The sequence below is a fragment of the Neolamprologus multifasciatus genome, chromosome 5 (genome assembly GCF_963576455.1).
Source record: "Neolamprologus multifasciatus chromosome 5, fNeoMul1.2, whole genome shotgun sequence".
Classification (NCBI taxonomy): Eukaryota; Metazoa; Chordata; class Actinopteri; order Cichliformes; family Cichlidae; genus Neolamprologus; species Neolamprologus multifasciatus.
The window spans coordinates 24,777,833-24,796,164 of NC_140443.1; the positions used below are offsets into that span (position 1 = coordinate 24,777,833).

General features: G+C 40.6%; 1 protein-coding gene across 7 annotated transcripts in view; it reads right to left on the reverse strand.

The window, feature by feature from the left end:
* Positions 1–1,911: 1,911 nt before the first annotated feature.
* kif21b (kinesin family member 21B) overlaps positions 1,912–18,332 on the reverse strand; it is a 66,075-nt gene continuing 49,654 nt past the window's right edge. For 5 of the 7 annotated variants that reach the window (XM_085159665.1, XM_085159664.1, XM_085159668.1 and 2 more), the window contains 4 exons: positions 17,903–18,020; positions 17,632–17,802; positions 11,917–12,116; positions 1,912–10,228 (listed from right to left, as the gene is read on the reverse strand). In XM_085159665.1, coding sequence (XP_085015791.1) covers positions 10,129–10,228; positions 11,917–12,116; positions 17,632–17,802; positions 17,903–18,020 — 589 coding nt within the window. In that variant the 3' untranslated portion in view covers positions 1,912–10,128. The remainder of the gene's footprint in view (positions 10,229–11,916; positions 12,117–17,631; positions 17,803–17,902; positions 18,021–18,332) is intronic. The other 2 variants (XM_085159662.1, XM_085159667.1) reach the window with 2 other exon arrangements.

Below are 18,332 nucleotides of genomic sequence, written 5' to 3' on the forward strand. Positions count from 1 at the left end.
TGCTGCTGGTACTGTGAGGCTCACCTGTGAAAATAAAGACAGCATCAGTTAGGGTTTTAGGTGTTTAAAGCTTTTGTAACACAAGCAGAAAATGTTAAAGCTGACAGGAATATCAGTAGTTTTGCAGGTATTTCCTTACTGTAAAACTCAAAGAGTTGAACTGAGAATGTCTGCAACGCCCACAGATTTCTTTCTGCAAACTGTGGAAAGTGACAGACCAGCCAAGTGGCCCACTGACATTGCCATTATTGCAAAAAACCCAAGGTTACTGTGATACTGGAAACTTTCATTTTGTTTTACCTACCAGTACACTCTGAATATAGAACATAGCTACACTCTCGGGGTATTTGGCTGAGTTTCATATTGTGTTTTTAGTTACAAGGAGATGAATATTGTAGGACAGAGACTGATGGATCAGCTTGTGAAAACAGACTTACTGGAACGTTGAAGTGTAATGAAACAGACGGAGGCATTCAAATGAAATTTCAGCAGTTTGCTGTATGAAGAGAGCAGATGGAGCACATGCAGCTGGGATGTGACAGGGTTTGTGTATGGATGTTTATTTGTTTGTGACTGGCATCGTCAAATGGTTTCTGCCTCCTCTGAGGCGTTAATGGCCATCGTACATCACAGTGCTTGTGTCTCCCATCACGGCTGGGCCAGGCGCAGCCCGACACAAGTTAATGATCAGAGTTTGCAAAGGAAATGAAGATTTATGAGTTTTGGAAATGTATCTCTATCCCTGAAGTAGAAAGAAATGAATCTAGTTGAAAAACATGCCCTCCCATGTCTACATTTCATCGTCTACAACCTGTTGGTCTGTTTGTACTGAATGATCATAACTCCTCTCCCATCTGCAATGTAAGAGATCCTTTGGTCTTTAATATCAGACAGATTCAAGAGCTAAGAAGTTAGAAAGCTGGGCAAATACGATGACTAATAACAAAACTAAGTGTCTGATAATGAGTTTCATCTTCTCCAAAGAGACTTTTGATATTTCTTTATGATCCACAATAGAGCTTTGGTAACCTTTATTTAAATTATCCTTTGAAGAATGCTCATTACTCATTCGTCAAGCTTAGTGTGATATATCTGGTACAGGAATACCACATAATCAGCATATTCTTACATTTGAATGGCTAAAATCAGTGAATGTTGATGACATTTTGCTTGAAAAACTACTCAAAATGCGTACAGAAAGTCTAAAAGATCTGAGCCGGATGCACAAACATTACATCGCATTGAATTCAAAACCACAAAATGCACTTGTTTTGAACTGATTTATTGTCTTGAGGAAACACTGGATCCTTCTTTAAATATTTATTTACATTATTTACAGTTCAAACCTATTTTACATGGGTTGGTTGCATGCACATTATCATATATATAAAAAAAAAGTACAGATATTTACAGTCATTTAAGAGGGAGTAGTCTGTGCAATAAAAGGCACACATGACCTTTGACCCTGCATGAATGTCCCATAAGTACATTTTTCACAGACACTGCCACATATTGTGTTACCATGCTACACACACCTGGAGAAAAAAAGCACTCGAGCAGCTGCAGAGGAGACGTGTGTTGGTGTGTGATAGAGATTCACTGACAAGCAGCAGAGCCGTAAAGTGCCCTCTTGATTGTGCCTAGACACGATCCTATCCTCTCAGCAGCCTGAGGCAAAGTTGAAAGTCTTTTTCAGCCATAATGATAAAGTGAGCAGAGACGGTGACTCACTAAGAACAGAATTCCACAAACTGTAGGACAATCTACAGTCATCAGAGATTCAGGATATTTGGCGAATGATTATCAATGTCCTACGTGCACCTTCTGTTTGATAAGGCAGTAAGGCCTGTTGGCTGAGGCATGAGGCTAATGCTGAGAGACTGACTACTTAGGTTCCCCCCCCCCCCCCCCCCCCCCCATACAGTCATAAGACGGCTGGGCTGGAAACAAAGGGCTAAAGGTGGTAATCACACGATTGGTCTGACTGGCAGCTTGACTCTCCAATCTGTTCTGTAGTCCTATGTTGAATTTTCCTCCCTGTGAAAACTAATAGATTTCTATTTTGTATTCAGTCAATTCACCATTTGCTAAGCCCCACCACCAAAACAGCAATAGACCAAGTCATAGTTTCAAAAATGTAATAAGAAAAAGCAAATTTGGATTTGTAAACATGCTAAAACATTGTGAACGGGGCTCTACTGTGATCAATATCCTGTGTAAAGAGATAATAATAGTAGCACTGTCTATTTTATCCTTTACAGAAGTAAATGACAGTAGCAAGTAAGCAGTTTACCGCCTACAGAAGTACCCTAGCATTATTTCCTAAAGCAAATGACAATTTCACATTGTGTAGGGCTACATTACAAAAATACCTGTTCAGAACTGGAACAACTACAGCAATGAGAGCAAAGAGTAACAAAAGCAGCTCTGCCCTCATCTTTATTTGGTTTGGAGGGAAATGAGCACTGAAACCTGTTTTAAAGAGCATCAGATTTGCTCACTGGGTTTTTGTTACATTTTCTGCAGCAAAAGAAAATGACCTTGCAAGAATAGATAAAAAATAAATCAAACCACTGTGACGCCTGTCCAAGTATGTCCTTATATATAGCTGTGGATTTCCACAGCTATCAATATAAACTGTGAACATGTACCAACACTAACTTGTACTGGGGCTCAGCAAATGGTTGTGTTTTGTTGTTTGCAGCTTTGCTTTTTTAACTAACACTGGGGGTACTGCTTTTGGATATTTAATGTTTAACAAGATGTGCAACTAGTCGACTAGACATTTAAATATTGCTGCTCTTGCTAATCAGTGCTAGAAATGCTAGTCAGTTAAATGTATTGTCCTTTTTTTCTTAATGTACAACGGAAATAACTGGATCAAAGAACTTGCTGCGCCACCGTGGCATCTGATGCTAACCATGCTAGCCAGTGCTGTTGTGCAGAATTTTAAAAAACTAAATTAAGAGAGTCTGTATGTCAGCTTTGTCAGGATAAACTGGAATGTAACCCGGCATCTGACGTGATGTGCAACCATATTGTGCACCGGGATGTGGACGCTAGCAAGAGCCCAACGCTACTGTAGCTAGCCCTGCTAAGGTTAGCCAAAGGTTAGCCACCACACCAAAATACTTTTTGTTTTTGCAACATTATACATGGCAGAAAGTGCTATACAGATAAGTAAATTTAAACTACTAACTGATAACAATTAAACATGATTAACGGTTTCATATAGCTCCACACAAAATATGTCTGGCCAATGTTATTATTTTATCTCATCTAACTTACTAGCAAAATTAGTCTTTAGGAAGATTCCTACTGATTACAGATTAATGGGTTTTACAGATTAAGCAACATATCAGCTGGAGCTATAAAAATCTACAATTTCTTCTTCCCATGATTATAAAAAAAGGGACAACAGGGATCTGTCTTTTTTGTGACTGAATTATTATCTTACATAATATATCAGCAGAAACATTATTATTACTCATTTCTACCCCTACTACAGATCTAAATGGATGTCCTCTTTTCAGTATGTTTTTCATGGCTGGAGCCTTTCTTTGTAAACTGAGTTTAGCTATCAGAGATTCAGCTGAAGTCAGCCAATGAGAAAGGAGCGACGCTTAATCTCAACGGCATCTCCTCTGTAATACGTGAAAAGGAATTGGCACAACTATTTACACATCGTCAAGTAATGAAGTGATGCTGAAGTACAAGTCTCAGAGTTTGGGGCAACTCAAGGTTGGGCTGATCCAAGGTCAGATGATAGTTTATTGCTTCTGCATGTTTATAATAACTCTCTGAGTAGATTTTATGCAGAGTCATCATTTTTGTATTGCATCTTTTGCGTGACGCATTAACAGTCAACAAGTCCAAATTCAGACATTTAGGAGATTTTGATTCAGGTGTACATCTTTTAAATTACCTACCCCCCCCCCCCCCCTCCCCCCAAGGGTGTTTCTGGACTTCTGATCAGCACCATCTGCATCGTTCAGAAAATGTACAAGCACAGGGCACCACAGAGAGTGCCTAAAGCTACAGAACTACAAGATCCTAGCATTAAATAGAAATATGGAGATGTTTTGAAAAAAGAGCTAAATCCTTTCTCAGCATTATTACCATGTGAAACACATCACCAACCTGGTGAGCAGGGTCAGTTTGGCTAATTGGCACAGATAAATACATAGTGTACGGTGGAGTCAAAGTATACAACTTGTTAGTTTGGGAGTTTAATTACCCCACTGATCACATTTTTCAACACTCAGTCCAGTTTTATATTCTACTATACAAATACCCTATTTTGTACATATTTATGGTCAAAATTCAGTGCACATCTTCTTCTTTGGCCAAATTGGGAAGATGCTATCTTAACTGTGTACGCTCTGTACACAAAAGCACAGTACAAAGATAACAAGTAAAGGGAATCAGATGCAAAATCAAAACATGAAAATGGCTATTTTACAGACTGACAGTACCATTTTTCTCAAAGTAAAAAAAACCTGTCAAACAAGGCATTTGTTTGATTCAAAAAGCTAGCTAAATTCACAGGGTCAAGTTATAACTAATATTATCCTTCAACCTTTACCTGAGTTTCTAATCATAGCAAAAATAACACCCAAGAATGCTTCATCATACTGACACCATAAAAATGTTTGCATTCATTACAACCTCCCCACCTAAAAAAAAGAACTCCAAAACCCCGATACAGTGGCATGCAAAGGTTTGAGCATCCCAAGAGATCTGAGATCTGAGATCTTAGTTCTGTCGTTTGGGCCATGGCTTGATGATGATGCAAATTATTAAAGGCTTTGCAAATACTCATGCTCCAACACTAGAGCAGTCGCTGTCCTCCTTCAGCAGCTGGCTAGCACTCTAAAAATGTAAATAATTGATGCCCACACAGCAACAGCTATAAGAAGATAGGAAAGTGTTTTTGAGGAGGCGGTCAGTTAGTAAACATAAATAAGAGATGGTGGTTAAAAGGAATGATGGATGGTTAAGTTGAGGTCTAGAAGTCCTAAAAAGAAGTCTGGTGGACTGATGAAGTCAGAACAGAAGTTTGCGGTCACAGTGTACAAAGACGTCTGGGGAGACTGGAGTTCAGGTGGTAAAGTGGCCTGTCTACCAATCAGAAAGTCAGTGGCTCGATCCCTGACTCCTTCAGTCCACGTGCCGGGAAAGCCCTGGCCAAGATACTGAAGTTATCCACAATGTTCCACTGGAGTGTGACTCTGTGAATTTTCTGAATGAGACTTGTAGAAAGCGCTTTGAGTGCTCAGTTGATTGAATAAAAAAATAAATACTTAAGTCAATAAATCGAGCTTTGGTCTTATGTTTAAGCCAGTGGCTAGAAAACCTTTTTTGCAAAAAAATGCTAAAATAAATTTCTTACAAACATTACTTGCCAAGCCACTGGCACTAACAGACATTTTTAAAGGGGGTGCTCAAACTTCTGCATGTCACTGTTTTTGGAGTGTAAGCAGCTTCAAACACATGTTGGACACATGAAACAGCAGCAGAACATACTCACGTATCAGAGCAGAGCCTACTGAAAGCACTTCATACTCTCAGCACGCTTTTGAACGTGAACACTGTTTTATGATCCCAGCATCACTTAACTCAACTACATACTCTATGTCTCTGGGTCTTTTATAAGGAAAAGTGCACTAAATCACCAATATATCATTTTTTTTTAACAAAACCGAGTGATATTGCCTAACTGAACGAAGCTTAGCTGTAATACTAAGAGACTGTGAATTGTGTGTTTTTTTTAATTGAACGGTAATACATCTATGTGTTAAGAGAAGCTCTCGTCATTTTGGAGCAGTACAAGAAAAGTTCATAAACAGATGTGAATGCTTGCCATTTAAGGATTATAAATCAGAGGTGTCAGACAAAAAAAACAAAGGAGATTTTTAAATGACTTTAAAGAGTCGCTGTCACCCGTTGACGTGTATGTACGTGTACGTTTGTCTCAGTGGAACATGGCAGTGCTGAATCTGTTTCATTAAATAGACACTAAATCAACACAGTGAGGGACGCCAGGACCTATCAGGCAAGATGGATAACCGAAACATCCTCTGAAATCGTCTATTTGTGTGTGTCCACAGTTTGTGCATATGTATGTGCTGCCCACACACACAATCTGCCACATAAACAGATTTGTACATCAGTGCACAGGTACAGGAAGTTTATTCCTGTTTGTAAGTATAGCAGCAAATAGTGGGTGGAAGAAAATTGGGATGTTAATAATAAATCCCTCTCAGTTATGACCTACTTTCACCCAAGTAATCTTGCCTGAAAAGCTGGTGAGAGCTGCGAGACCTCTAATTAAATTGGCTTCCTGGAGAAGTAGCTTGGAAAGAGGTGGACTCCTCAGTAAGGCTGGTCAGTCTGACACTCTTACTAACCTCAAAGATCAGAGTGAAGCAGGAAAAAAAGGCCGGGGGAAACGAGTAGCGCTCCTATTATGCTTTGCGTCGAGGATAAATGGCAGGTATGAGCCACACACACTGAAGGTTGGTTTGGATAATGATCTGGCTCTCTGCCCTCGATGCGGCACTCAAGAACGTGTGAGCCGCGTCTTCTGTTTGTGTCGTGTACATTTGCAGGGGTGTTTCTTATTTTTGCCGCAGTTAGCACTTCACAGAGCAGATAATAAAGTCTGTTCGGGTCCTCCAGGACCAGTGCTACCTCGGTTGTGCTACTGGACGTGTTTCCTATTTGCAAGGTCAGCAGCCAGACAGTCTGATAACCCGAGGCCCACAGAGGACAAATCCACACAGAGACCAGGAGCTACTCAGAGCATTAAAGAAAAAAAGACTTCAATATGTGGAGCACCAGGTGTTTTTGTACACGGAGACCCGTAAAAATGTTCACTCCCACCTCATACTGTAGGTCCAAAACAACTGAGGTAGGGAAAATAATAAATTAACACAAGATATTACAAAAATGAAAAACAATAAAGTTCCACTAAGATAGTGAGAGGAAGTTGATCGTAAAGGGAGAAAACACAGTCAAAAGCAGAAGACTAAGTGATGGTATTTCCAAGATAGTCTGTTGATCCACTGCTGTGAACACACAGTATGATTGTCCACTTGTGTTCAGCATCCAAACAGCCACAACACTCCCGAATGGATGAACACAGGTCTCAGTTCTTTAGCGTCCCTCTTGGGGTTTTTTGGGTTTGTTTTTTTTTAAATTCAGGCTGTGTCTTAATTTTCAAACAACAGATGCATGAATACACATGTCTCTGAGCAGGTCCAGCTCACTGTTTGAAGGAACAGAAGGACACTTTTTCATTTATTTGACACCAAGTTGCAGTAGTTTTCATGTCAGGAGAGAATCCCTTTTTGCCTGATGCACACACACAGCCAGGCACGATGCTGTTTATCTTTTCCATGTAGCACCACATTTGAATGGCACTTTCAAACTGGCAGTAAAAAAAAATCTGAAAGGCAAAGACTTTTTCTTTTGACTACATATTTCACCTCGGCTTTGTCGTGTTGCTTTGTGACAAAGAAGGACAAAAAAAGACACTACGATCGCCTTGGAAACTGTGATTTCAGTGTCACATTTCTGTGGTAGAAGCGAGCAGATCACAGATCAGTGGCTCAAGTTGCGGAAAAATGGCTGACAAAGGAACCGCCGTCCCGCCGGTTCTCACCTCTTCCTCCACACCTTTGACAGCCAGATCTTCACCGTCTTGTCGCTGGAGACGAAGAGAGAGAGAAAAGGTGGGATGATGAGCAGTCAAAAATCAAGGCGAACACAACAAAGGGGAGAAAATAACAGAACATCAATCAGGCACTCCTGCTTTCAAAACAAGTCATTGTACATCAGACACAACACAAAGACACAAACTTCAAAGAGCACTTGGAACACACACACACAGACTTCATTAAAGACCCTTCCACATGGTGTCATAGTAAAAACACCTCTCCAACCTAAAGTTTAGGAGCAGGTTCATAACTCAGCAACAAGTAAACCCAATTAACCCGCCCACAGCATCACTGTTACTCTGCTAACCGTGCAGATTCATTTTCACAGTTCCTCTTGCTCATTCTCACCGTTCAGGTCCACTTTGTATTATTCAATTATGTAACGCACAGAACAACATCGCAGTTTCAATTGACACTACACACATATGTTGCTCATAAGACTGATTGTTAATTGTTTTTTGGGGGGATTTTGTTTTTAAATAATTTGTGTTAATGTGAGTGTGAATGGTTGTCTGTCTCTCTCTGTTAGCCCTGCGTCACATTGGCGAACTGTCTACCCCGCTGCTCGCTCCATGGCAGCAGGCTTCAGCCTCTCGTGCAACCCTGGTAAAGGTAAGCGAAAGAGACTGGGTGGATTTTTTAAGCTATAGACGGTATACATAAGATGGACGTAGTGCTGTGATGTCACCCACTGGTCACAAAGTAGCGTTTTTGAAGTGTTGACTTGATCATTTCTTTTTTCACAGCATTAACTACAGCCTTACTGCTTCCACAGGACTTAAGAAGGCAAATAGTAATCAGGTACTGCTAATCAAATGCACTTGGTTTAATTGATCATGAGCAAGTGTGAGCACTCCTATAAAAGCAGAAACTTTGGCAGTTTTCTGGTGTGGTAACAGAGCGCCAATCTTCCCAGGAGTGGACATCCCTGTGTGCGACAGATGGCCTCAAGGACAGCAGCAAATCTACAACAGAATGGCTGAAAAAAAAAAGAATAAAAGTGTTGCAAAAGACTGATAAAGTCATACAGTTACTGCTGCTATAATCTAGCGAATCATGGGATGAATTTAGTTTTTCACAGGACTACATGGAGCTTTTTCCAAGCTAAAGCCTGTTTTATTTTTATTTTCTACTCTGAGGTTGTAGCTCACAAAATGAATATGCAGGTATAGCTTGAGGGATCATTATGGAAGTGTTAACTGATGACTGAGATCACTTTAGCCTCAGGGTGATTTTCTCAAATACTTCTATGAAATAGGACGTCTTCAGTCACAAGACTGCACTAAATATCTGTAGCCAGAAAACCAGAACCCAGCTTATCCCAAAGGTACCAAAAACCACCAAACAGCACCAATTAGTTAACTTATCTTAATTGCAGGGTTTCCGCAAGGGATATAAACTCAATAACTAAAGGTCTTCTTCTTTTGACTGCTCCACCACAGGAGATTGTCTACTGCCATCTCACCTTTTCTCTAGCATCCTCTTCTGCCACTTCAACCCTCTCCATGTCATCCTTAACAGCATACATGAACCTCCTCTGTAATCTTCCTCTTTTTCTCCAACATGGCAACTCTATATTCAGCATCCTTGGTCCAATATATCCACTATCCCTCCACTGCACATGTCAAAACCAGCCTTGAGTCTCTAACTCTATCTCCATCCTGCTCACGCTAAATGAAAATCTTACCATCTTCAGCTCAGCTTGCTGTCATCAAAGAAAGTATCAAGTTGAACAATTATACCATTTCCCTTGTTCTCTTTTACCTCTTTATGAATACACTCACAGTTGCAGCTTATGTCTAAATAAATAAAACAATTCTCATCTTAAAATCTCCCCCGCAGCCTGGACGGACCCTGAAGACAGCCAGTTGTGCTGAACACCGGCAGAAATACTGCCCATTATTGATTAAACAAATATACGGTGGTATTGATTTTCTCATCTTCAAATCTCACTGAAGCAACTATGTAACTAAATGTCAAAATAGTCATTTTTAATAGTCCAGCACGCACAGACAAAATACATCTGCACACACACACACACACACACACACACACACACACAAATGACAGATTCAGAACAGAGCTGTGAGCTGCTTCCAGTCGAGAAGAAGCTGTTTGTCTTCATGGAAGAAGGGGTCCGCAATCAAACCATTAACCGCGATCAGATTACAAACTGAGCCAAACAGACAAGCACATTTCCAGACATAACAAAAACACCAACAAAAATAAATAAATAAATAGAAAAAAGAGAAAAGGGTACGATACGAAACAGAAAAGCAAAGAGATACAAACTTGTGTCACCCACGTAAGAAAATTCAAAGTAGGGAAAAGAAAAAAGGAGAAGAAAGAAGAAGTGAGTTAAGACGCTACCAGAGGAGGGAAGGGTTGGTGAGCAGAGAACAGGCAATCATGGGAGGCTGGTGGCTCGGCCCTTGATGGCCAGGACCCGTCGAGGAAGACACGGGGTCAAGCCTGGCACATAGTTCCACAGCTTCACCCTGCAGTCACTGGGTTTGACAGAACGGGGAAAAGCAGAGGGGCAGGAGGAAGGGAAAGGGTGAAGAACAAGGGAGGAGAGGAGGAAGGCGGTTTGAGAGACCAAACATGAGCCGCAGAGAAGGTGACCGAGAAACAGCGAGATTAAAGACGAGGATAAGAAGTGAAGGGAAGTTAGTCGATCTCAAGCGAAAGCCCAACAGCTGAATGAGGAGTGAACAAAATAAATAAAAACCAGCAGACTGAGGAAACCACAAAATGTCTCACTGCATCACACACTTACAAGTAAATAAGCATTATCTTTGTCTGATGCCACTGCGAGCTCAACAGAACAAATCTGGCCAAAAATAGGACTGAGTATGACCTTCTCACTGCTGACACATACCTGCGGATTACTGCCTGAGATAAAGTCAGCATGATTTAGAATTTCACTGAGAAAAACATTTTTGGCAAAGGGCAAACATTTTACTCTCCACCAGTTTATAAAACTCAATTGTAAGCACTACGCTCCCTGGTTCCCAACCTCCACACCCCATCCATGCTTTTAATAGACTCACCCTTCAGTTACTCTTACTGTCAACAACCCTTGTAGTGAGTTTAGATCACGGTCATTACAAAAGGCTAAAACTGATGCATATGCTGAGCACTATTATAGACAGCAGGGTGAGATTACTATAGTGAATAACTGGACATATACATATATGTATATATGAAGTACACTTACATGCAGTACTGTTAAGCTTATCTTTGTGATATTAAATAAATAGTGATGATTTTGCAATCAACTGATAAGTACATAATCTCTTCACAGCATCAGTACTGTCCTGTATGCACCAGGTATACTATTATAACCACTGACACGTGAAGTAATATCTCTTCATCATGGTCCTAGTTAGTGGGTGGGACATATTAGTGAGCAAATTAACATTTGGTGATGTTAGAAGCAGGAAAAATGGGCAAAGGTAAGTATCTGAGTTTGAACCACTGGGTCAGACCATCTCCAAAACTGCCGGTCTGCCGTAGTCAGTAGTTATCAAATGTGGTGCAAGAAAGGAACAGCGGTGAACCAGTGACAATGTAATAGGTGGCAATGGCTCACTGGCATACCTGGTGAGTAAGGGTTTGGTGAGGAGCTACTGTAACTCTAATGGCCAAAAGTTAATACTGGTTTAAATAGAACGGTGTCAGATAACATGTTGCATCACAGTCTGTTGTAAATGGGGCTGCATAGCTGCAGACCAGTCAGGTCTGACCCCCAACAATGGGTACATGAGAAAAAGTATTCCCTGTGGCCTCTTTCCAGGAGCATATCGCGCCCTGCCACAAAGTAAAAATTGTTCAACAACGGTTTTAGGAGCACAAGAACCAATTTGAAGTGTTCATCTAGCACCAAAATACCCCAGATCTCAATCCAATCAATCAATCATCTGCAGGATGTGCTAGACAGACAAGTCCAACCTGTGAAGGCTCCACCTGGACTTAAAGGATCTGGGGCTAACATCTTGGTGCCAGATACCACAACACACTCTCAGGGGTCTAGTGGAGTTTGTGCCTCGACAGATCAGAGCTGTTTTGGCAGTAAAATGGGAACCAACACAATTTTAGGCAGGTGGTCATAACATTATGTCTAATCAATGTATTTAGACACTTTGATGGAGTTACAGTACTATGACAGGGCACAGTTTTAAATGAAATTTACCTGGAAGCAGTAAAGATCTGTCTTGAGTTGGTACATATGGCATTAATGGGGCTCTCGTGACCTCTGATCTCTCCAATGGGAGTGAAGTTGTCGACGTTCCACACTTTCAGCATGCCGCCGCGGCAGCCGCTCAGCAGCATGGGCCTTCCTGGTACGTATGCAAGAGCACACACCCAGTCCTTGTGGGCATTTGGGATTTGCTGTGAATTCAAAGCAAAGAGATGTTGGGAGTTAAAGAAAGATAGGATTGCATTAAAAATGAATCCAGTGGTTTTACAGCCGGTATGTTTGTAAGACATCTGGGTCACCGTGTTCTATAAAGTAAGTTCTATAAAATATGCTTAGTGCTTGGTGTTTAATGGATAGAAATTATCAACAGTAAAACAGGATTTTTTTTAATGGAAAAGGGTACAGCATTGTTGCTAGGCAACATATACAGTAAGAACATGTATGGTTGAGAGACTCAATGAGAGACTGTATTTAGACTCAATTACGTAGTTATTCTTAGCTCGTGTGTCTGCGCATTCAGTATTTCACAAAGGCAGCGCAATGTACGAGCTGAATGTGGAATATCTGTTTCATGTTTGCTAAGATAACCCCACTGACATTACAAAAATGCAGAAACTGTCAGAATGATATTAATTGCATTCATTTCAAGAGCACGCTCCAGAATTTATTTTTGTATTGTGACAAAGAGCATCTAAATGGACACTTGTTTTTTTTTTATTGCATTTATTTATGAAATAAAGGGAAAAAATGAAGAACATTATGAACCATATCTTAGCAGAGGGGAGATATTAAACCTTGTAAATTATTTTTTCTTAAAATTAGGTGAAATATTCAAAAACGCTATTTGGATTTTGTGCACGACTTTATTAAACTTTTATTATTACCTAAGCTTTGGCTTTGCTGTTGTTTTTCTTTTTTATTCTGTTTATCTCAGCCTACTGGGCTGCAGATTAATTTAGCTCTGAAGAGTGGAACACCTGCACAGGAGGATAACTTTTATTATGTTAATCTGCTTTTGCCTGTTTTATTTGCTTCTGACATTAATGTTATTTTTGTGCATTTTTCAGATATGCTTTTAATCAAAACAACAGCGCACTCTTCTAAAGTCACTCCTTACTTTTGTTCCCATCAGGTTAGTTTTGGTGGAGGGTTTTTTTTGTCTGTTCTACTTCTCTAATTTGTACTAGCAGTTACTTATAAATGTATATGGCTGATTGGCATGTGTCGAAAAAGATGCACAATTTAAAACAGAACATATCTTATTCCCCTTTTTCTTACTCTGCAGGAATGCAATTTACCATTAAAAAATAAGGTTAATTTATGCTACAGCAGACCTGCAAATCACAAACTACTACTGAACAATAGTCTGAGCTGGGAGAGATTTCAATGTTAGGAGGGAAATTATCCAAATAGCTATAATTTCCTCTGTACCACATAATCTACTGCAGAGTTCACATCGCTTTGAATAAACATAGGTGTGTGTTTAAAACAGCAAGACAAAGTAACTGTTGGATGAAAACTGTGTTTGGGACATTGCCTGCTAGCAGACAAAGATGTTAACAGAGGACAGAAAGAACCTGAACACCCGCCCATGGTGCTCACACATAAGGATTATACTCAGACAGCCTTCTCAAGTATAGTATCCCCAGGTCACAAAAAAATAAAAGCGGACGTGGAATTTCACATGGAGCCATGTGTTCACCCTCTGATGGTGAAATCAATGCAAATGGATCCAAGCTGACCCTCACAGATGTGTAAAGTGTAACACTAACAATAATCAGCTGTATATAGGAAGGATCCTACTCTGGCAACATCTGTTTAATAAATGTGTCTGGCTGCGTAATCATTCTATTATTCTTTCTATAATATTAATGGACTTTACAGGTTCCAGCTAATGATCGATACAACAAAAGCTAAACTTAAGATCACAGTATCACAACCTTGAATTAAAACCTGCAACAGACGATCTGAAAAAGGTGTTTAATGCCAGAAAAGTTTAATAAACAATAAAAGTATGGAAGTTGCACATGGGCAATGCAATTTGAAAGCAAAAAGAGAAATCTCTCATATCCTCCTGAGACCATATGTCCTCACATGAAGATTAGTGAAGTCGTGTGAACGGCTTTACTGACATACCTGCAAGCCAGCAGCTGATTTTGTTGAAAAGCTACCTTACATAAAGGTTAGGTACTCAAGGAAAAGAAGCACGGAAGTACTTTCATCAAAAATTTAAATACATTTTTAAACCATTGAAGTTTCAGGGCTACCAAAGATTACAATCTCTTTACATAATGACAAATGGAGGCTATCTACACCTGGTTTAAGGCCTAATAATCACTGTGCTGTTTAAGTGTGTGGTGTACAATGCTAAGTACGAAAGGGCCTTCTCAGGCCTCCAAAAAAGGTGGATGTCCATGACTCAATTCAACTCAGAATTCAAAAAGACCTCCAAAAAAAGCTCTCTGCAAATAATGTCAATTTTGAGGGAATAATAAAATCTGTACAGAACCTGCTGGCCCTGCCAATTGTGACCTCCAGCCTTTATCACTGGATCTGCAGGTAACTCTTGCATTTGTTGGTGTTAAAGAATAGTCCAGGTTACAGTCAGTGTCTATAATCAGATTCAACAAATTAAACTTGAATGGGCGGCTTTGCAGGGATAGGTTAATTGGTCAATCTAAATTGCCCATAGGTGTGAATCTGTGAGTGAATGTGAGTGCGAATGGTTGTCTGTGTCTCTGTGTGTTAGCCCTGCGACAGACTGGCGACCTGTCCAGGGTGTACCCCGCCTCTCGCCCTATGACAGCTGGGATAGGCTCCAGCACCCCCCGCGACCCTGGAAAGGATGAGCGGAAGCGAATGGATGGATGGATGGGCGGCTTTGCAAGAAAATGCCTTTGATGCCAAAAACCACATTCGAGAAAAACTCAGTTTGCCAATGAACAGACAGAGCAAAGCGTTTGGAATAACATAGAAATCAAATTAGAGCAGTTTGACCACAATAACCGTAGACCTGTTTGGTGCAGATCACTGTTTCTGGGCTCCATTTTCAGCCTTAGAAGCTGGGAAACAAGACGCCATTAATTCAACTTTAAATTCTGCATCTTATAAAGAGTACTTGGAGATAATGTTAGGCCATCTGAAGGTAGCTTGAACCAGAAGTGACCCTTTCAACAGCATAATCAAGCCCTGGTTTGAATTCCACTGAAATGTTATAGAGGCTCGATTTAAAGCAGGCTTTACATATAAGAAAACCCACAAAGATGCTGCTGCTGCTGAGTGAACTTGCACGGTGAAGTAGTCAGTCAATGTCAGAAATTGCTAGACTGTTATGCAAAACATTTACAAGAAGTTATTACTGCTAACGGGTTGCAGTACCAGCTTCTGAGGCCAAGGGTACCCTTAATATCTCACAGTATGATATTACCCCCATTTACAACTTTGTGGACTAAAACATTGAAAAAGTTATCTTCTTCCTCACATTTATCTTTAAGGGTGTCAGCTTTGTCTGTAGGCTTTGTTTCAATGAGGATCCAGTGTTTCCCTATGTAAATATGCCAATAAAGCCAACAATTTATATTGGATGTACTCACTTTTTTCATATGCACACCGTAAGCGTTAATGCCGGCCGACACCTCAAGAGAGCAACAGCTCTCTCCGACATCCACGGCATAAGCAGGTCGATAAAGACATAAAAAAAAAAAATGCACGCTTCAAATTGTTTTTCAGAAGGTATATTAAACTATTTATCAAGCCAGAGGGAATCACTAAACTACAGTTTATAGTGATTATGAACAAATTGCTTCACATATCCCTCTAGGAAAAAACTCTATAGCGTCGGCATTTTAACAGAGGGGTCAGAGCAGCAAGGCTCAGAGCAGAAGTCCTGAAGGAAGTGCAGTTTCAGACTCTACTGTAATATATTTTATTATACCCCGAGCCACAGTTTGATCCCATTACATAATTAGACAGAGAATACTGAGTTAGGAAGGCTGTAAAACGGATTCTGTTGGCTGCTTCATAAATGAGGTTAGGGTCATAAGCCACAGACCACAGCAAAGACTGAGCTGATTTAATTCAGCCTTTGAAAGGAAAAATAATATCTTGTGTTCTTGTTTTGTCAATTTGGATAAACAAAGGCTAAACAGCACTGTTGCTAAACTTTAGAAAGTGCAGCTTCATATGCAAATTACTATGCATGTAAATGAGCCACATCCACCCACGAGGTGGATTATTATGCATTATTAACGTATGCAGGCAACAGGGGCTACACAGGAGACACTGCAGAAATCAGCAATTGCGTATAAACACACAACCAAACGCACACAGACGCACACACTGACTCTCCTCCTTGTTACCTGCGGCTGTGATGCGTGTGAGCTCTTACACCCTAATGTTGACACAGTGCTTTCCTGCCACATTACACATGGTGACACTCTGCACAGAGTGGGTAAAGACACGAAGGGAGAACTGCGCTGGCAGGGAGCTGTCCACTGACTGAACAGGAAACACAGCCCTTCGCTGTCACCATTGTGCTAGTGTCGGATAACTGGGGCGGGGGGTGGGTGGGTACAGTCTCTACCAAAGTGGGCATAGAAAATGTTCGTTTGTGTCGCCGGTGTGTCCGCCTCGATAGACACATCGCAATTACAGGGATCAATAAGGAAAATGTCAGTAGGTACTCCGGCTCCAAGGGAAGTATTCTCTGAGAAATGTTTATAATATGACTACAAATAAGAATCAGGGCAAGATAAGAAGATAAGAAAATAAGTGTCAGGACAAGAAGAAATTCAAAGGTTTGAGATTGATTGTTTCCAAATATTTGCCATCATTTAAAGTATCTTTTTTGTCATCATTTTTCATGGATTTAAGGACGGTTGTCAAACTATGCATTAATATGGATAGATGCTCCTACACTATATTATTACACACCTACAGGAGCTGCTCAGCCATGAAAACCCATACTATGAAGCTCCCAGCACACAGTTTCTGTGCTGATGTTAATGCCAGAGGATGTTTGTTTTGGCTCCAAAAAAACCAAAAACAAAAGCAGGGACACAAGATGTAAAAAAAAAAAAAAAAAAAAAAAAAAACTGGCACCACATATGAATATCAAGACTCGAGCACATGGCAATTAACACTAAACCACATGAGCAACTGGAATAATTTCCTTTTAAAATAATAAACAAAGTAGCAAGAAAAATAATTTGTGACATTTTGGATAATGGACTTGTTAATTTGTTTCCTGTTAATCTGCACTCGTTCGCCAGAGAACCGATTCATTAAAACTGCCTTCACTGCTGACAGAGAGGATCAGAGGGCAATTATCTACCAGAGCACTGTTACACTTTGCAGAAAGATTGACTTTGCCCTGCAGATAATAACGGTCAAGACATCGTGAAGTAAAAGCCTCACAGGCAGGTTCGTACCACATTTCATGAGGATTTTACGATGATGCGCAGTCAAGGAGGTGTTCTTTAAATGTGATGTACGAATTCTGCGCTCTCTTGAATATAAAATAAGTCTTGTTCCTGTTCACTCAGACCTACTGACCTCGCATAGTGTGTGGGAATCAATACATCTGCCACATGAAGCCCTGTTTTTTAATAACCCACAGCGAGTGTTGGTTATGTTCTCAGAATAGTGATAGAGGTCTGCTCAGACCCCTCCTAACACAGTAACACAGAGATGCAAGCATCCACACACCTGTGTGAGCTCCTGTTGCTCCAGTTCCCATTTCTTGATGCCGTTGTCTCTCGATCCACTGAACAGCACATCTCCCTGCACGGCCAAACACTCGATGCCGTCATAATGTGGAGGCTCAAAGTTATGAGCTGGACCTACGTTTCCCAGAGTTCCCTCTGCCACGTCAAACACCTGACAGGAAAGGAAAAATTTGTGTGTATCTTTGATTTATCAGGTGACAGACAATGATATTCAGATAGATTAAGAATGAGTGGGGTTTTTTAGGCTGTACCTTGACGTAATGATCTTTGGAGCCAGTGATTACTTGATCTTTGCCCAGCAGAGACTGCCCCACAGTGAGACACATGACAGAGCCGATGTGGCCTGTCAGCTTCCCCATCGCTTGCATCCTACACACAAACCGAAATACACAAACACAACAAGCAGAAACCAAAACAAGGTGAAACAAAGGCCTGTGAAATTCATCATTTGAGCGAACTTGGAGGTGTCGCTGAATAATTCCAGTTTCTCTCTCACAAGTGAAGTAAAGCTGCAGAGACGCGGCAAAGCCATGGGCAGAAATGAAATGTTTAATACATTCATTTTTCATTTCTGGGGGGTTCTTATGCATCATTAAATGGTTCTGAGCCCTCAGCGTAAACTGTCTGGTCCAATCTGTTAATAATTTCCCTCTAGAAGCATAAAAACTGAGGAGAGAGAGA